The sequence below is a fragment of the Thunnus maccoyii genome, chromosome 8 (genome assembly GCF_910596095.1).
Source record: "Thunnus maccoyii chromosome 8, fThuMac1.1, whole genome shotgun sequence".
Lineage (NCBI taxonomy): Eukaryota > Metazoa > Chordata > Actinopteri > Scombriformes > Scombridae > Thunnus > Thunnus maccoyii.
The window spans coordinates 16,424,704-16,445,449 of NC_056540.1; the positions used below are offsets into that span (position 1 = coordinate 16,424,704).

Consider the following 20,746-nt stretch of genomic DNA (forward strand, 5'->3'; position numbering starts at 1 on the left):
GCTGGTCAGAAGTAAAGTTAGTGGTAATCGCTGTCCGTGGTGCTGAACATGCTTGCTCCCATTTACCAGCATGTGTTCATGAGTTGTAACTGATTTATCAACTTAGTAGTGTTATCTCAGTGTTATAATTCATACAACTTAATCAAGTGAAATAAACATATCCCCACGTGGTACACAAAATCTTCTCAACATTTTGAAAAGTTTTTTTTTAATTTTTTTTGACGAATGTTTTGTGTTAAGAGTGAACAGCCTCCTCTTCTATTTTCATTCACCCCACTATTTTTGGGTTCTGTTTCGAGATAAATAAAAGCAGAACAAACACGAAAATAATCTATAATTCAACCAATATGCTACTAGTTTTTGATTTTCTGCAGTGTGAATTTAGATCGCAAGGTGTCAGTGTTATAGAAAAAGGAAGCCTTGCACGAGCTTGTCGTCATTGTACTGTGGTTCCACCTCTTGATCGCGTCCTCAGTTGGATTTTAACACAGTCGTTTCTGAGCTTATACTGCTGCCTTTGGAAATACTCTATTTGCGCTCATGTCTGCAATGTAGGATGACTATTTCCATGAACGAAAGTGTTGGATACGATCACTGTAATGCAGTTTTGTTCTTGTGAATGATTACTGGTGATATCGGGTTTTACCATGGAACAAAGAAGATACGAGAGACGACACAGAACAGGGTGTTTGACCGGCTACGTCGTTGCTGTGCTCTTGTGGTGTGTGGCTTCGGCGCAACTGAGATATTCGATCTCCGAGGGAGTTAACGAAGGAACTGTGGTCGGAAATATAGCGAAAGACCTGGGATTAGAGAAAAGCACACTAAAAGACAGGAAGTATCGGATTGTTTCTGGCGGTGCGGATTCGCTTTTCCATGTGAATCAAAACGATGGTATCTTGTATGTTAGCCGAGAGATTGACAGGGAAGAGGTGTGCGCGCAGAGCAGTACGTGTTTAATAAATCTGAAAACCGTGCTGGAAAACCCGCTGGAGGTGCACTATGTTGTAGTGGAGGTGCTGGATGTAAATGACCACTCTCCAAGTTTCCCAGAGAAAGAGAAAAAATTAGAAATTTCTGAGTCTGTATTGCCGGGAGCACGCTTTCAGCTGAAACCTTCACGGGATCGAGACAGTGGCCATTTCTCCGTGCAACAATATAAACTCAGCCACAACGATCACTTTCGTTTGGAAGTTAGGGACAAAGGAGAAGATGGTAAAATACCGATATTAGTTTTACAAAAATCATTGGATAGGGAGGCAGCTGGAAGCCACTCGTTGGTGCTGACGGCTCTAGATGGGGGGAAACCTCCGAAATCTGGAGATATGAATATTTTAGTAAATGTTTTGGATGTTAATGATAACACCCCGATTTTCTCGAAGGATATCTATTCTGTTACACTTAGTGAAAATGCTCCGGTAGGCACAACAGTCATACAAGTGAATGCAACGGATTTAGATGACGGCCCGAACGGAGAGGTGGTTTACTCATTTGGTAACAGTGTGAGTAATAGTTTATTTACGCTTTTTGATATTAACCAATCAACAGGGGAGATAATTGTCAACGGTCTTATAGACTATGAGGAGAAGGACAAATACGAAATTGAAATTCAAGCGTCAGATAAAGGTGTTGCTCCGCTAACTACAGAAAAAAGCGTCATAATAAAGATAGTTGACGTGAATGACAACGCACCTGAGATTGAGGTTACCTCATTTTCCAGCTCCATCCCTGAAGATTCCAGACCTGGAACTACAGTTGCCCTTATCAGTGTAAATGATTTGGACTCTGGTCTTAATGGAAATGTCATTTGCTCCATAGCTGAAGATGTTCCTTTTGTTTTATCACCATCTTTACAAGATAAAATGTATTCTTTAGTAACCAAATTGCCTCTGGACAGAGAGAAAAGGGCTAAATATGAACTAACAATAGTTGCCAAAGACTCTGGCCAGCCGTCATTATCATCTGAGAAGACAATAAGCGTTGTGGTGTCAGATGTGAATGACAACAGCCCAGAGTTTTCACTGAGTCCCTATACTTTTTATGTCAGTGAAACTAATGAGCCAGGTACCTCTGTATTTGCGGTTAAAGCTTTTGATCGCGATGAGAACGACAATGCAGTAATTTCATATCGTATTTTGAGAGATGGAAGCGAGGAAAATAAATTGACTTCATTTCTAAACATAAATACTGAAAACGGAGATATTTTGGCGCTAAAAAGTTTCGACTTTGAAACTCTGAAAACATTCCAGTTCCAAGTTGTCGCCACGGATTCCGGAACTCCGTCACTAAGCAGCAACGTCACAGTAAACGTGTTCATTCTGGATCAGAACGACAACGCTCCAGTCATCCTGTATCCAGTCAGCTCTAACGGTTCTGCTGAAGGTGTGGAGGAGATTCCTCGCAATGTGAACGCAGGACACTTGGTGACTAAAGTCAGAGCCTATGACGCTGATATAGGATATAACGGCTGGTTACTCTTTTCACTGCAGCAAGTTACTGACCACAGTCTCTTTGGTTTGGACCGCTATACAGGACAGATCAGAACACTTCGCTCATTCACAGAAACAGACGAGGCTGAGCATAAACTGGTCATACTTGTGAAAGACAATGGGAACGTCTCACTCTCAGCAACAGCTACTGTGATTGTCAAACTTGTGGAGCCCAAAGAAGCTTTTGCAGCTTCTGATGTTAAAAGTTCAACTAAGGTTGACGAGGAAGACAATGTGACACTTTACCTGATGATAACTTTGGGCTCAGTTTCAACACTTTTTCTCATCAGTATCATCGTGTTGATTGCAATGCAGTGCTCTAAACCCACAGACTATACTTCTAAATATCTACAAGATACAAATTATGATGGGACACTGTGTCACAGCATCCAGTACAGATCTGGAGACAAACGCTACATGTTAGTTGGACCAAGAATGAGTATAGGATCTACTATAGTCCCAGGCAGCCATGCCAATACTCTGGTGCTCCCTGACAGGAGGAGAGCATCTGAAGAGGTAAGACAGTTTTTTTGTGAAAACCCTGTCTTGTTTACGCTGGCAGTGTTATTAATTTATTTGTTCATTAATTAGTTAAGTCAACCATCCACTACATGTACTACATGTGTACTGTTTGCTTTGTGCTGATATAATTTTGTGGAGTAGGACACTTCGGTTTTCAGTTGCAATTTGGTCATACTATCCTTTTGAGCATAGTTGCTGTAACTATAATAACAGTTGTTAACATATGTTTACGCAAACTCATCCGTTTGTTATTTAGTCTCCTGCTTTTTCACTACTGTGAAAAACACATATCAGTATTACAGTTGTAGTCACATTAACACAGACTACAACGTGATTTGAGCTGTCGGGCTTCTGTGATGTAATATAATCTGAAACTCATGGCTGGGCCCAATTATATCTGGCGTTATACGCTGTCCATGGTGCTGATAGGCTCTGCTCTAACGTCCTGATACCGCTTACTACATGGTGAGAAATGTCAAACCACTAATATTTATAATGCCATTATATCATACGTTTTTGTTTATAAATACCAAAATAACTGAATTCATAGTTATTATATGGAAGCATCAAACATTTTAGGGCGATTTTCTGCATCCAATCTTCATTCAGCGGAATGTAAATTTTTCGTTTGCTTGTTAATGGGATAAGGAAGGCGTGTCGTCACCTGTCACTCCACAACCTCTGCACTTAGGGTCAAAGTAAATAAACGCTACACTTTGGCATTCTGCTATATAAATTGCTGCAGAAACGTTTATTTACTTGCAGTGAGCAATGAGCTCGCACGGTGTCAGTGTGTTAGGAAAATAAAGGTTTCAACATGTCGTCACTGCATTTTGGTTCCACCTCTTTATAGGACTCTCAGTTCGATACTGGTACAATCGCATTCCGGCTTGTTTGTTGCCTTTGGAAACCTTGTCCTGAATTTTAACATTTTTGAAGGAGCGTGGACATTCGTATACCCGGGTGTAATGTAACAGTTTCGTTCAGTACGATTATTAATCCTGTGAGGAATTAATAGCAGTCTGGTTTAAATCATGGAACAAAGAGGATGCGAGGCAAGAAGGGCGAGAAGACGGTGGATCGGATACGTGGTCGCTGTGCTTTTGTGGACTGTGACCTCGGCGCAAATACGATATTCCATCTCCGAGGAAATTAAGGAAGGAACTGTGGTTGGAAATATAGCGAATGATTTGGGATTAGATAAGAGCACGTTGAAAGAAAGGAAGTATAGGATTGTTTCTAGTGCTACGGAACCTCTTTTCCATGTTGATCAGAACGACGGCATCCTGTACGTAAGCAGAAAGATTGACAGAGAAGAGATATGCGAGCGGAGCAGTACGTGTTTAATAAATCTAAAAACCGTGATAGAAAACCCACTGGAGGTCCACTATGTAGGAGTGGAAGTCCTGGATATAAACGACCATTCTCCCAGTTTCCCAGAGAAAAAGAAAACGTTGGAGATTTCAGAGTCTGTTTTGCCTGGAGTACGTGTTCCGCTAAAAGCTTCACGAGATCCAGACAGTGGTCCTTTCTCTGTTCAGCAGTATAAACTCAGCCCCAATGACCACTTCCGTTTGGAAGTTAAGGATAAGGGAGAAGATGGTAAAATACCAATATTAATTGTGCAAAAATCTTTGGACAGGGAGGCAGCGGGAAGCCACTCGTTAGTGCTGACGGCTCTGGACGGAGGGAAACCTCCGAAATCGGGCGAAATGAATATTCTAGTTAATGTTTTAGATGTCAACGATAATGTGCCTGTTTTCACTAAAGATGTTTACTCTGTGATGCTTAATGAAAATGCTCCAGTAGGCACAACAGTCATACAAGTGAATGCAACTGATTTAGATGACGGCCCGAACGGAGATGTAGTTTATTCATTTAGCAATAGTGTGAGTCACAGATTACTAAACATTTTTGACATCAATCCATCAACAGGTGAAATAATTGTGAAAGGTCTAATAGACTATGAGGAAAAAGACAGATATGAGATTGAAATTCAAGCTTCAGACAAAGGTCTCGCTCCTCTGGCGACAGAAAAAAGCGTCATTATAAAGATAGTTGACGTGAATGACAATGCACCTGAGATTGAGGTTACCTCATTTTCCAGCTCCATCCCTGAAGATTCCAGACCTGGAACTACAGTTGCCCTTATCAGTGTGAATGATTTGGATTCTGGTCTCAATGGAAAAGTTATTTGCTCCATAAGTGAGGATGTTCCTTTTGCTTTATCACCAACCTTACAAGACAAAATGTATTCTTTAGTAACAAAGTCGCCTCTGGACAGAGAGACACAGTCTCACTATATCATAACAGTAGTTGCCAAAGACTCTGGCCAGCCGTCATTATCATCTGAAAAGACGATAAGCGTTGTGGTGTCAGATGTGAATGACAACAGTCCAGAGTTTTCACTGAGCCCCTATACTTTCTATATTACTGAAGCTAATGAGCCAGGAACATCTGTATTTTCGGTTAAAGCTTTTGATCGCGATGAGAACGACAATGCAGTAATTTCATATCGTATTTTAAGAGATGGACGCGAGGAAAATAAATTGACTTCATTTCTAAACATAAATACTGAAAATGGAGATATTTTGGCGCTAAAAAGTTTCGACTTTGAAACTCTGAAAACGTTCCAGTTCCACGTTGTTGCCACAGATTCTGGAACTCCGTCACTAAGCAGCAACGTCACAGTAAACGTGTTCATTCTGGATCAGAACGACAACGCTCCAGTCATCCTGTATCCAGTCAGCTCCAACGGTTCTGCTGAAGGTGTGGAGGAGATTCCTCGCAATGTGAACGCAGGACACTTGGTGACTAAAGTCAGAGCCTATGACGCTGATATAGGATATAACGGCTGGTTACTCTTTTCACTGCAGGAAGTTACTGACCACAGTCTCTTTGGTTTGGACCGCTATACAGGACAGATCAGAACACTTCGCTCATTCACAGAAACAGACGAGGCTGAGCATAAACTGGTCATACTGGTGAAAGACAATGGGAACGTCTCACTCTCAGCAACAGCTACTGTGATTGTCAAACTTGTGGAGCCCAGAGAAGCTTTTGCAGCTTCTGATGTTAAAAGTGAAAGTAAGGTTGACAAGGAAGACAATGTGACATTTTATTTGATTATAACTTTGGGCTCAGTGTCTGTACTTTTTCTCATCAGTATTATCGTGTTGATTGCAATGCAGTGCTCCAAAACTACAGACTATACATCCAAATACCTACAAGAAACAAATTATGATGGGACACTGTGTCACAGCATCCAGTACAGATCTGGAGACAAACGCTACATGTTAGTTGGACCCAGGATGAGTATAGGATCTACTATAGTCCCGGGCAGCCATGCCAATACTCTGGTGCTTCCCGACAGGAGACGAGCATCTGGAGAGGTAAGAGCAATCAATACTCACAATATTTCAACTGCCGCATTTTTATTTATACTAAATTATGTGGTAATTTTATGGCAATCTGAATAGATTAATACAACTTGACGTCAAATTATATAAGATTAATTAATATATTAATACTCATGCACTTTTATATGGAGAAATAGTCTCTGCTCTTGCCCCTGAAAAAATTCAGCAGCTGTCAGTGAGTAAAATATTAACCACGTGTTGCTTGATCTCCCTCATATATAAATATGTTGTTGGTGTCCATAGTGGTGACATTTTAGAACTAGTCACTATTATTTGTCATAACAAGAACAATTTCTGATGATTAAAAAGCAGCATCTCTATCTTGTCTAGCTCACATCTTGTTCATTTGTTTATTTCACACACGTTACACTGTCTTCTTGCTGGATACTCGAGGATATACAGGGCATGACAATGCAGGTTTCTATAATGTTCGAGTATGAAGGAATTGTGTCACAATGGATGTATTGTAATCTAAACCGACGTGTCTGAGTTCAGGAGAAGTGTCGCTGTCCGTGGTACTGAACTTTTTTTTTTTTTTTTAAACCGTAGCCTTTTCTCTTGAAGTCCGACAGAAACGAAGATGTCGTAGCAGTGTAGATTCTTGGACATAATGCCTTTTTGGAGAGGGAACTGACTGTGACTTAAGTCCATTGCTTCATAAAAATGACTTTAAACGCATATCTGTATTAATATTCTAACATATTGTCTCCTCTGCCTATAGTGTTTACGTGGTTGTCTAAACTTTTGATTTTACTATATTTTTAGTCTAATAGTGCTGCAATAATGTTCTGGATCGCATGGTGTCGGTATAACGGCAAATATTGTCTAGCTTTTCGTCATCACCATTTGATCCAACCCTGTATTTTGGCATTATGTGCAAAGGGCTTCAACACGAAACTAGCTCTGTAACATTCCCTGCGCTGTCTTGGTGATGGAGCGAAGTTTGCAAAGGAATACGGCTGTATATTATTTCTTGACAATAAAATTATAGATCACGGATTTTTTTTTCTCTACATAATGGAACAAAGCGGACGTCAGTTGTGGATAGAGCGATGGAGATGCGTCGCCTACATGGTGGCTTTGGTAACGTTGTGGAGCGACGCCTCAGCTCAGATCAGATATTCCATCTCCGAAGAGGTGAAAGACGGAAGTGTTGTCGGAAACATTGCAAAAGACTTAGGAATTGATAAGGCTACGCTGAAAGACAGAGAATACCGTATTGTTGGCAGTTCGGCGGAACCCTTTTTTCATTTGAATAACGACGACGGTATCCTGTATGTGAGTAGGAAAGTGGACAGGGAAGAGATCTGTGAACGAAGCAACGCGTGTATCATCAACCTTAAAACCGTGCTAGAAAATCCTCTAGAAATCCATTATGTGACCATAGAAGTGATGGATGTAAACGACCATTCCCCCGTATTTCCAGAGAAAGAGAAACGACTGGAGATATTTGAATCGAAATCACCGGGAGCGAGATTTCAGCTCCAACCTGCACGCGACCCAGATGGGGGCCAGTTTTCTGTTCAGCAGTATAAACTGAGCCACAATGATCACTTTCGATTGGAAGTTAAGGAGCGAGGCGAAGACCGTAAGATGCCCTTTCTGATTTTACAGAAGCAGCTAGACAGGGAGGCTATGAGAGAACACAAGCTTCTGCTTACAGCTGTTGATGGCGGGAGACCGGTGAGGTCTGGAACAACAGAAATACTGATCGAGGTGCTTGATGTTAATGACAATTCTCCAGTTTTTACGAAACATGTATATTCTGCTGTTTTAAATGAAAATGCAGTCCCTGGCACGTTAGTTATTCAGGTTAATGCGACAGATTTGGATGAGGGTGCGAACAGCGAAATAGTTTACTCATTTGGTAAAGAAATGGATATACACGTGCAGAAACTATTTAACATTGACCCGAGGACTGGCGAAATTAAAGTGGCTGGCATAATTGATTTTGAAGAAAATGAAAGCTATGAAATTGATATACAAGCTTCAGATAAGGGCACTATTCCCCTTTCTACAGACAAAACTGTGATAATAAAGGTAATTGACCTTAACGATAATTCTCCAGAGATTGAAGTTACATCATTTTCCAAATCGGTTCCTGAGGATTCCAGGATTGGAACAACCGTCGCTTTGATAAGCGTCAATGATTTGGATTCAGGTGCCAATGGAAAGGTTTCTTGCTATATACGTGAGGACGTTCCTTTCGCTATATCTCCATCGTTGCAAGATAATATGTACGCCATAGTAACCAAATCACAACTGGACAGAGAAGAAAAGTCTTTTTATGAACTTACAATTGTTGCAAAGGACACCGGTGAGCCATCACTCTCATCTGAAAAGACAGTAAGTGTGGTTGTGTCAGATGTGAACGATAACAGACCACAGTTTTCACTGAGCCCATATACTTTCTATATTACTGAAAATAATGGCTTAACAGCCCCAGTATTTTCAGTTAGGGCAACTGATCTTGATGACAGTGATAATGCGCATATTTCATATCACATTCCGAGGGACAGTAGTGGAGACAGTACTGGTCTGTTTTTAAATATCAACTCTGAGAATGGAGATATTTTGGCGCTAATAAGTTTCGACTTTGAAACTCTGAAAACGTTCCAGTTCCAAGTTGTCGCCACAGATTCTGGAACTCTGTCGCTAAGCAGCAACGTCACAGTGAATGTGTTCATTCTGGATCAGAACGACAACGCTCCAGTCATCCTGTATCCAGTCAGCTCTAACGGTTCTGCTGAAGGTGTGGAGGAGATTCCCCGCAATGTGAATGCAGGACACTTGGTGACTAAAGTCAGAGCCTATGACGCTGATATAGGATATAACGGCTGGTTACTCTTTTCACTGCAGCAAGTTACTGACCACAGTCTCTTTGGTTTGGACCGCTATACAGGACAGATCAGAACACTTCGCTCATTCACAGAGACAGACGAGGCTGAGCATAAACTGGTCATACTGGTGAAAGACAATGGGAACGTTTCACTCTCAGCAACAGCTACTGTGATTGTCAAACTTGTGGAGCCCAAAGAGGCTTTTGCAGCTTCTGATGTTAAAAGTGCAGCAAAAAATGATGAGGGGGGTGACGTGACTTTTTACCTGATGATAACTTTGGGCTCAGTTTCTGTACTTTTTCTAATCAGTATTGTTGTGTTGATTGCAATGCAGTGCTCCAAAACCACAGACTATACTTCTAAATATCTGCAAGACACAAATTATGATGGGACACTGTGTCACAGTATCCAGTACAGATCTGGAGACAAGCGGTACATGTTAGTTGGACCCAGGATGAGTATAGGATCTACTATAGTCCCGGGCAGCCATGCAAATACTCTGGTGCTCCCTGACAGGAGGAGAGCATCTGGAGAGGTAAGAAAATTGCTATAACCGATTTGGAAGTAATTATTTATTCATTATATTGGTTGTAATAATCCTATCAAGATCAAGTCTAATTCTGGTATATTGTCTTCCCATTCCATGAATTCTGAAACAGTATGACGTTCTTTTTTCATTTTATACTTCAGCAGATATTAGAAAGGTGCGAACTGCGAACATCATATAAAAATAAGATGTTATTTAAAGTGTGTCTGCATTGTAAAAGTATGCTCGCATGGTGTCACTGCTTGTGAAAATGAACGACTCTCGGTTTAACATTCCTACGTCAGTAGTTTGATGCTATTTCGCGACAGAGTACACTTGTGCTTCAGGGCGATGGCTTCACATTTGTGACTCCTTCAGCAACATATTTTGTTTTTGTTCGAAATGTGTGTTCTTGTGTAGACTCACACTCACATTTTAATTTTTGACCGGTATATCCGTTTGGGTTTTTTTTAATCCAACATGGCACGACGGGGATGCAGAGCATGGTTGGAGCGCCTGGTCATTCTAATTGTTTATATGGATCTGACTTTTAATTTTACTTCTGCACAGCTACGGTACTCTATTCCCGAAGAACTTACGGAGGGTGCTGTTGTTGGGAATATCGCTAAAGATTTAGGGCTGGATCTGAGTGCTTTGGATGCTAGAGGATTTCGCATCGTTTCTGGGTCGACTGAACCCCTGTTTCAGCTGAATAATAACGGCATCTTACGTGTTAACCGAAAAATAGACAGAGAAGAGGTGTGCGAACGGATCAGTACTTGCATTATCAATATAAAGACTGTGGTGGAGAATCCGTTAGAGGTGCATTACGTCGCCATTGAGGTTTTGGATGTAAACGACCACTGTCCCACCTTCTCCGAAAACGAGACGTATTTAGAGATATCAGAGTCTGCCTTACCCGGGGCACGATTCCAGCTACAAGGTGCCCGTGATCCAGACAGCGATATGTACTCTATTCAAATGTATAAGCTGAGTCAAAATGATCATTTTCGTCTGGAGGTTAAAGATAGAGGAGAAGATGGGAAAATACCTCTCTTGTATTTGCATAAACCACTAGACAAAGAAACTGCAAGAAGTCATAGATTACAGCTGACAGCAGTTGATGGAGGAAAGCCTGCTAGGTCGGGAACAATAGATATTATCATTAATGTTTTAGATGTAAATGACAACATGCCAGTTTTTACCAAAGACTCATATGTTGCGGTGCTTAATGAAAATTCACCAATTGGCACAACTATCATGCAAGTGAATGCTACAGATTCAGATGACGGTTTAAATGGGGAGGTGGTTTATTCATTCGGCAACAATGTAAATAATAAATTACGTAAACTCTTTGAAGTTGATGCTAATACTGGAGAAATTATTGTTAAAGGACTGATAGATTTTGAAGCAAAAGACAAGTATGAAATCGATATTAAAGCTTCTGATAAAGGACCAGTCCCCCTAGCAACAGAAAAAAGTGTTATGATAACTATTGTGGACCTGAATGACAACGCACCTGAGATTGAGGTGACATCCTTTTCCAGTGCAATTCCTGAAGACTCCAAACCTGGAACAACAGTAGCGTTGATAAGTGTGAATGATAATGATTCAGGTGTAAATGGAAAGGTAATCTGTTATATAATTGAGGATGTACCTTTCACTTTAACACCGTCTTTACAAGACAATATGTACTCTATAGTCACCAAATCTCTGCTGGATAGAGAGCATCAGTCCAAGTATGATGTGACAATAGTTGCTAAAGATGCTGGTGAACCATCTTTGTCATCTCACAAGACAATAAGTGTGGTGGTATCAGATGTGAATGATAACAGTCCAGAATTTTCAATGAATCCGTATACTTTCTATGTCATTGAAAACAATGTTGCAGGAGCCTTTTTATTTTCAGTGAGTGCTTATGACTGTGATGAGGGTAATAATGCTCTCATATCATTTAACATAGTGAGAAATGGGGATGAACACAAAACATTTACATCATTTCTGAACATAAACTCTGAGAAAGGGGATATTATGGCACTAAAAAGTTTCGACTTTGAAACTCTGAAAACATTCCAGTTCCAAGTTGTCGCCACAGATTCTGGAACTCCGTCACTAAGCAGCAACGTCACAGTGAACGTGTTCATTCTGGATCAGAACGACAACGCTCCAGTCATCCTGTATCCAGTCAGCTCTAACGGTTCTGCTGAAGGTGTGGAGGAGATTCCCCGCAATGTGAACGCAGGACACTTGGTGACTAAAGTCAGAGCCTATGACGCTGATATAGGATATAACGGCTGGTTACTCTTTTCACTGCAGCAAGTTACTGACCACAGTCTCTTTGGCTTGGACCGCTATACAGGACAGATCAGAACACTTCGCTCATTCACAGAAACAGACGAGGCTGAGCATAAACTGGTCATACTGGTAAAAGACAATGGGAACGTTTCACTGTCAGCAACAGCTACTGTGATTGTCAAAGTTGTGGAGCCCAAAGAAGCTTTTGCAGCTTCTGATGTTAAAAGTGCAACTAAGGTTGACGAGGAAGACAATGTGACATTTTACTTGATGATAACTTTGGGCTCAGTTTCTGTACTTTTTCTTATTAGTATCATTGTGCTGATTGCAATGCAGTGTTCAAAATCCACAGACTATACTTCTAAATATCTACAAGACACAAATTATGATGGGACACTGTGTCACAGCATCCAGTACAGATCAGGAGACAAACGCTACATGTTAGTTGGACCCAGGATGAGTATAGGATCTACTATAGTCCCTGGTAGCCATGCCAATACTCTAGTGCTCCCTGACAGGAGACACACTTCTGGAGAGGTAAGAAAAATCACTTTTTTCAAGGTAGCTTTGGTATGAGTGCTAGTAATAGATGAGATGCAGATCCTAATGATTCAAGTCTGCTGAAAGTACTGGATCAGACCACTCATTCGGGAAAGCTGGACAAAAAAGGAGTACAGGCATATAAAAATCATCACAGAGGGAAACGGGGAGATTTTTTTTGTTGTAATGAGACTGCTGAGTTAAGTTGTTGGTTTACAAGTGGTTGTATGGTTGGTTCTTACACAGCCCAGAGTGTTAATTACTCAACAAATTACAAATTGGACTTCAGTTTTATGCTGTGGTTGCTCTTTAATGCTGCAGTGTCCAGCAGTACTTACTGAAAATGAAATGAATTCCAGGAATCAACACACCCTTATGAAATATATTGATTTTGTGTTGGCTAAGATAAGATGTTGTGGATAGTTGTGAAACATTGTTGTAAGGATATAGAGAGGTAAACATAAATATCTATCCTTTCTTGTTGTACTGAAGACACAGTTTCTTTCTAAAAAAAAGACAACATATCCAAAGCTAACTCTTTTTTTTATCTTCAAGACAATTAATGCCTGTAAGATGTCATATTTTGTCTCCTTGGTGTTTCATCACACTTTACTTATATCAGACCTTTGAGAACTTCATGTTCAGTGCACTAACCAACTTTAACTCTTAATAATTTAAGCTATAAGGTGTCTATTTCATTGTGAAAGAACTCAGCAACACTACGCTGACCAACTGGAACACTCTTCCAATCCTCTGATGACGAACCTGCACTGAAAAGTGTTTGTGAAATAAAGACGTTTCTTCCAGTTAGTCTGCTTTGTGTTGTTGAGTTGATCTTTCACATTTGTTCCTTTGTTACCTGAGCACCAAGTTAGCTGGTGAAGTAGTGACAGCACACTCCTCTTACATGTGCCTATTTCAGGCCATGTGCTGTTGTGTCATAGTAGGTCATACACTGTCTCTGAAACATAATAAAGGCATCACTTTAGCAGACCATGGTTTACTCTTGTGAAATAAGGAAAGGTTTATGTTCAGCATAAAATTAAAGGTTAGTTTATTTCTGTTCTGTTTCTGATCAAAAGTCTGATTTGCAAGAATTATTTGCAGGAGATTGTGTTTACAATTGGTGTCCACCCTGCACCATTTGAGCTACTACCTACAGTCCTCCAAACATGTAAATAGTCTTTTGAAGAAGACATGTTAGCATTTATCATATCATCTATTAGAATACGAAAAATGTGCTGGTGCATGTTTTAAAGGCTTGTGCACATTTGTATGCATTTTTATACTATGTGCCCATCTATGTGGGTTGTTACGTGTGTGTGAAGAGTCTGACTGACTGAGTTATTTGAGGTCTGTGTTTGCTGATTTAGGTGATTCAGTGGGCCATGAATGGCTGGAGCTATGACAGAGAGTGGGGAAGAGAGAGCCTGCGGCTGGTGTGCAGTGACTCACAATGTACAACCAGTCAGGTGGGGTTAGGACACTGCCTCAGCTGGGATCTTCATTCATTACAGGACTGAAAAGCAGAATGCAATATTCTTTTTATTTTTTGCATTTGATTAGTCTAATGTGCTTTGGATTTGTTAAATATAATACAGTGATATAAAACACATACAGTATACAATAATACTCTATGCACATGTCTGAGCTCCTGTTTTCCCCCATTTTGACTGACTGAAAAATAGGTCATATTTTATCACATGTGTGAAGGTCTGCATGCTAGGCTTCTGGGCTGATTCGCTGTTGAACACTTTGTGTTGCCCATAGCAACACACAGGGAGATCCACCTCTCTGAGTCTACTGGTTTCCACAGACTAGCACGCGCTCAACACTCTTAGCAACAGCAGAGGAAGCGGATGAGGGAGGGATAGAGAGAGCATTGTAGAAGAGGGGGGAGGGGAAGTGGCTATTGTATGCCTCATCTATAGAAATCTCACAATATTTAATGAAAATGGGTTTATTTAGAAAGAAACACATGGATTATGTCAAAATCTCCACTGTAAATCAGGCAGCAGATGGTGCAGATATAGAAGTAATAATGAAGGCAGGAATAGTTGAGCTGATAATTAGATATTATATAGCATAGAGATAATCTATTCTTTCGAATAACTGGGTCGCCCTTCGATTTCCTACCTCGAAAATGACAGGCAGAAAAACATATATGGTAAACTGTGTCTAATTTTGCCATCACTAAAAGCTGATGGGATTGCATATTTTGACCCACTGAGCTGCATGTGTGTTAAAGCAGAAAGCCACAGTGGAGTATTAATAGAGGAAAGGAGAGGATCAATTCAGTCAGTGTTGTGACAGATTCAGAGTAAAGCATCACTTCTGCTTCATGAAGAAGAGGCTGAACTATGCAGTTCCCTCTGTCCAGTTGTATTCAGTGCTCTACTATACAGCAATAACTTCCTCTCTGCGTATATGTGTGCATGTATGCATATTTTATGTGCATGTGTTTGTGTGTGAGGCATTATGTGTTTCGCAATACAGCAGCAGTACTAAGCTGCGCCTGGACAGCAGATGCCCCTACAAGATTCATGGATGTGATTAAAAATGAGTGCATCTCATTAAAACTAATAAGTATGCAGTGGCATCAGTGGATCACATCTTTCCGGTTATACTTTGAGCTAGTCATGTATGAGAAAGAATTGTATCTTGCTGCACTTTTATTTATTTGCCATGGCATTTGTGCTTGCATAGTTGGGAGAGAAAAAACAGATGAGAGGGGGGAAGTGAATGAGTTGCAACTAGGGTCATGAGCTGCATTCACAATGAAAGCACATGGGATGAGCTTTAGTCCATTGATGAATCAACAACATTATGTGTGAGGATCATGCTGAATGGTTTTGCCTTGATGAAAGCATAAACAACACAATCAACATTTGTCTCTGCAATAATTAACATTGTTGTTAAACAGGAAAACTGAATGCTCCATGTCCAGTATACTATATTCCTCTCTTGGCAGGGGTGTGGCTGTTTGCTCCAGTGGCTTTGTCAGTCTGCTTGGCTGGCTCAGCAGATCTGTGCAATGGTGTTTGCATGCTTAGTATCTGCACTAGAAATCATTTAAAGTGCAATGACCCTTGTGTTTCATATGTCTGTGTATGTTGTCTTTGTTAAGTGGGTGAGAGCATTTTCCTCATTAAACTGCACTCAGTGTCATATGGAGAGAGGTTAAAAGGACAAGCTAAATGTCAAGGGGAGAGATAGAGATGCAGATGTTTCAGCAGGACTGTATATACTGTAATCCCAGCAGCTTTCGAGAAATGGCTTTATTCTATGTGGTTGCTCTTCTGCATTCACACATACTGACAACTTTCAGTAACTCAAACTCTTCTCGCCTTTGCTTTCTTATTTTTTCTGAAAACATCTCTTACTCCTTTACGTTTCAAAATTGGTTTTGCTGTATTATCTCTCTTTAATTTCACTGTCCATTTCTGGCTCCCCTTACAAACTCTTTCTTTGGCTTTTTTTTTGCTGTTTTTGTTAAATACTGCAATATGAATGTTACTCTGTAAAATGCCATTCCTTGCAGTACTTCCTGTTCTATTCTGCTTCTGCTCTGTTTCATGCAATCACCTGATTTTCCTTCCTCCACTTTTGCAGCTTCTCTTGCTGTCTCCTCACTTTCTCTCCTTCCTTACCCTCCATATTGATATCACTCACAGTTTTCCCTTCCCCATCTATCCCCTCCCCCACTCCACTCATGGCCTCCTTTTCCCGCTTTCATGCATGTGTCCTTCGTTTCCTCTTTCATATGCCACCCAAGCCTGTCTCCCTATCGTTTTCTGCCTTTCTTTCTGCAGTGTATCTCCTCTCCGGGTTCTGCCACATGCTCTTTAGCTCTCTGTTGCTTTGCCCCATGCCTGTGGGGTTGTGCCTGTGGATGCTGCACGTGCTGTTGTGTGTCAGTGGGGCACATTCTCTCTTATTGCTCCAGCTTTGTGGGAGGATGGCGCCACTCACATTGAGGTCAGCAGCAGTGACGCTAATCTTATTTACACACATAGTAGGGTGCAACGACAACAGCTACGATCTTAATGTTCACATAGACACACACACACGCAACAGCACTTCGCACATAATCCACCTTACTGAGCAGCACTATCACAGAAAAAAATAGGTTGAGCATACAGTACCAGTCAAATGTTTGGACACATTTTCTCATTCAAGTGAATGGGAAGATGAGTCAAAACTTTTAACTGGCACTGTAGGTTGAAACACACAGAAAACAAGAAAACAGAGCATAAGAAGAGACATTTCTATCAATCAAAGCCCTGTACCAAAAATCAGATGTCCTCCAGTATTTCTTTCATGATTTCAGAGTTTTTTTCTGAGAAACCTCTATTATGCCACTAGCTTGATAAGATTGTGTCAAACCACTTCGGTCTCTACACATTTCACTTTCCAATCCAGACGGACAAGACAGACCAAACTCTTCCTTTCAGCCACCGACAACAGCTCCAAAACATGCAAAATGAACCAAACAATAACAGCGACTAACCAGTGTTACAGAGTGTGCTCACTGTGTGTGTAGTTACACATGTAACACAGGTGTTTAATACTGGGAGTGAATATAGCTATTGTATCTCATTCTTTCTTGCTCAGTGTACACTACATTATAGTTTGGTTGTTCAGGCCATGATGTAAGTTTCACCTATTTAAATTTTATCTGTGTCCCTCTCTCTGCTGTTGTGCTTTGCAAACTTTAAGTCTCTATATACTCAGTTTCCCTGCCTGCTCTTTCTTTGTGTGAAACATTTTTATATTAATGTCTCTCCCCTGTAAGCCTTGGCTACCTTTGTCCCATCAGGTCATTAACTTAAAGTCACGTACCGAAACCGGACTCAATGATAAGTGTTCCACCTGGCTGAAACTTTGACATTTCACGCCCTCAGCACTATGTCTATCAAGAGCGCAGGTGAACATAGAACAAGTCAAGCTTGCCACTGACAATACTAATTGGTTTAAGAAATAATCCTGGTAGTTTTGTTTAGCAAAACTTTTCTCCTGCACTGGCACAGCACACAAATAGTGCTGAGATAAGCTTGACAGTGCAACAACACTCACAGCATACAATGGCAACTACATCTGTGTTTCTAGAGCAATGTTTTTATTTCCCATTGTGTGCTTTGCTTGTATTTGTCATCTATCTGTCTAACATGTAACCATACTGAGTTAATTCAGAATGCTACATAACATTTTTTTTTCTGTGTCACTGAGCACTGATCTTTTTTTTATTCTTTATCAGCAGTCACTTACAGTTGACAAGGTTGACCGGAGATTGTTTTTCACTAATTAAATGGATGTGGCTCTGTGGATGGAGGGAGGGGACTGTTGCATTAACTCTCACTGTTGAATATTACATTGGCATTGTGTTGATCAGCAGTTACATAAATACTTGCTGTTTTAGGTTCTTTTGTATTTTGCCACATAAACTGTATGCTGTACAGATGCTGCTGGACAGTTTGTTATGTGGGTTGAGAGTAAATTAACTCCCCCTGTGTGTCTGTGTGCTAGTGAGTATGTTTGTTTGCATCAGTAGTTCTTCTTTGCAGACCATTCAGATGATTTGGTGCTGGTGAATCAGGAGGTTGTTACTGTGAATGTCAGCAAGTACAGGCACTGCTGCAGTGCAGCTTATAGTGTTTGGTCAATAAGCTGTTTGTATACAGCTGTGTAGTGTTGTACTTTCGACATGGAGTGGCAGAGAAGGGTTGGACAACAATGAAAAATGCCTCTTCTGTATATCAAGTTTGACTAACTGTAAACAGCTGTTTCCCTGTGTGATCATATTTACATTTTGTGAGTTTAACTTTGAGTCCATGTTTAAAATCTTGGACTTGTGTGTGAATTGATATAAGTATTTTTCTATAATGTGTGAAACTGACAGATTTCAACAGAATGCCCCACTCTTGAGTATCTTGATCAGACTTCATAATGCTCGAACAGTACAGAGAAACATCTTTTTTGTGATGGTGATTATTTGACAATGACATTAAATTAACTATTAACAACACAACTTGCTGATATACTACATTTTTTTTACTGTTGCCTCTGGGTTAACAAGTGAAAGTCAGAGTCATCGGACCAAAATCTTATTGTAGGCTGCATTCACAATTGTGGGCCAAGACTCCCTGGCAGAGCTCCTTTTGCCCTTGTCATTTTTCCTGGAACATGACGAGACTGGTTCAGAGCCAAGTGTGGCTTGATGTGAATTGGCCCAGGCTAGTCACTGCTCTTCAGTATGGAGAGCTGTTTCATTCAAAACCCTACCCAAACCATGCACCACCTATCCAGTCGATGAAGTAACTAAGTATATTTACTCAAGTATTGTACTTAAGTACAATTTTGAGGTACTTGTACTTTACACAATTATTTCCATTTCTACTTTATACTTCCACTCCACCACGTTTCAGAGGGAAATACTGTACTTTCCACTCCACTGCATTTATTTAACAGCATTGGTTACTTTTTAGATGAAGATTTGACACAATGGATAATATAACAGGCTTTTAAATTACAACACATTGTTAAAGATGAAACCAGTGGTTTGCAACCTTTTTGGTTTTTGACCTCTTACAAAAAGGAGTGTGTAGTCGGGGTCACATTTCAGATGTCTATGAGTTGTTAACAGCTCCAACAAATAGTGATTTTTCCCTCTAAACTTCTCACACGGTTTCATTTCAATAAAATGTTCAAATGATCCAATATTTCACCAAAAATCAAAGATTAGAGAAAAAGTCCAAAAACAGATTTGTGTATCAGAACTTTGTTCTTTCTTCTTTCATCTCCCATTAATCATCTCACGACCCCTCAGATTCATCTGGTGGCCCCTTGGAGGGGCCCGACCCCTAGGTTGGGAACCACTGGACTAAACTAGCTAACTGTATATAAAGTAGTTCAAACTAGCTCCACTTCCAGCAGCTACAACAGTAACATGCTGTTTACACACTGATGCTTCAGTATTAATAATCTAATGACATCATATATAATAATATATCAGTCAGATATACTGATATAACCACTACTTTTACTGCAATACTTTAACTACATCAAGCTCATAATACTTATTTACTTTACTTAAGTGGGATTTTTCATGCAGGACTTTTACTTGTAATGGAGTATTTTTACATTGCTGTATTGGTACTTTTACTTTAGTAAAGGATCTGAGTACTTCTTCCACCATTGCTCTTCAGTATATGGGTCAAACTTGGTTCTTCCATCTTGATAACAAAACTTGGCATTTCTATTTGTGAGCTAGTCCAGCAAGCCTTTAGTAACCTTTAGTATCTTGGCAGCATTTTAATAAGGAGTAGTAGTATTTTTTAAATATTTTTTCTTTGTAAATATGTGCATATCTCTTTCTTTCTCAGACCTACTGTATCTCTTGAACGCCTGATATTGTGTGAGTAGGTCTGACCCTTTCTCCTCTCTACCACTCGGTTATATAAGCCCTCAGTTTCATTATGTCTCTGTCCATTGACTCATGGCTGTGTGGATGAGTGCTATAGGTTGGACATTGCCACTCTCATTTCAGACTCACTCCACCGCAGTTGAATCAAGGCACAGAGGCCTTTCTCCAGGGTGTGAGCCTGCTCTATTTTCATGAGCATTAACAACATTGCACTAATAAAAAACATTCGCCACACTATATTCATGTGACATTTTAAATACTTGCTGGATAAAATATGCTTCGCTCAGGGTGCTACATTTTGCTGATGTGTTGACTTACTTTATTTCAGAATCAACTTATCTTTTAACAGTGCAATTAACTGAACAATAAGAAGACTCATGTAATACTGTTGAATAATAATGTGCCTCTATATCTGTATGATGTAATAACATGTGCTTTATTTCTCTGTAAAGTGCAGTTAGCCCTGTGCTATGTTTAATTTTTTTTTCTGAATCAACAGAGATCAGAGCAGATGTAGGTCTGCGCTGCTCTTGTCTGGCATCAGTGCTTATACAGCCACAACATCTGCTGCTGTACTTAGATCATCACTGCCTGCCTGGAGGATTGAACTGACTGAGGGGTCAGCACAAGACTTTATGCAAGACAGTCAGCCATAAAGTGGAAAACTGGTGAAGACACAGTTGGTTGAAAGT

At 40.3% G+C, this 20,746-nt stretch overlaps 3 protein-coding genes across 3 annotated transcripts; all 3 read left to right on the top strand.

The window, feature by feature from the left end:
- The first annotated feature begins 647 nt into the window (after positions 1–647).
- LOC121902324 (protocadherin beta-15-like) lies at positions 648–6,952 on the top strand. The gene is made up of 5 exons (XM_042419584.1): positions 648–3,032; positions 4,286–4,613; positions 5,667–6,121; positions 6,203–6,403; positions 6,926–6,952. The coding sequence occupies exons 1-5, from the start codon at positions 648–650 to the stop codon at positions 6,950–6,952; spliced, it is 3,396 nt and encodes a 1,131-aa protein (XP_042275518.1).
- Positions 6,953–7,447: 495 nt separating this feature from the next.
- On the top strand, positions 7,448–9,823 carry LOC121902517 (protocadherin alpha-3-like). The gene has a single exon (XM_042419851.1). It carries the CDS (start codon positions 7,448–7,450, stop codon positions 9,821–9,823), a length of 2,376 nt encoding a protein of 791 aa, XP_042275785.1.
- Positions 9,824–10,276: 453 nt separating this feature from the next.
- Positions 10,277–12,714, top strand: LOC121902516 (protocadherin alpha-8-like). The gene has a single exon (XM_042419850.1). The coding sequence runs from the start codon at positions 10,277–10,279 to the stop codon at positions 12,665–12,667; it is 2,391 nt and encodes a 796-aa protein (XP_042275784.1). The 3' UTR covers positions 12,668–12,714.
- The last annotated feature ends 8,032 nt before the right edge of the window (positions 12,715–20,746 follow it).

Bases quoted from the DNA above. Each gene is read 5' to 3' on its own strand.
- LOC121902324 (XM_042419584.1), top strand. From the start codon at position 648: ATGGAACAAAGAAGATACGAGAGACGACACAGAACAGGGTGTTTGACC. The intron at 3,033-4,285 runs GTCTTGTTTACG...CATGTTGATCAG, and splicing joins AGTTTTTTTGTGAAAACCCT to AACGACGGCATCCTGTACGT. The intron at 6,404-6,925 runs GTAAGAGCAATC...GTCTGAGTTCAG, and splicing joins GGAGACGAGCATCTGGAGAG to GAGAAGTGTCGCTGTCCGTG.
- LOC121902516 (XM_042419850.1), top strand. From the start codon at position 10,277: ATGGCACGACGGGGATGCAGAGCATGGTTGGAGCGCCTGGTCATTCTA.
- LOC121902517 (XM_042419851.1), top strand. From the start codon at position 7,448: ATGGAACAAAGCGGACGTCAGTTGTGGATAGAGCGATGGAGATGCGTC.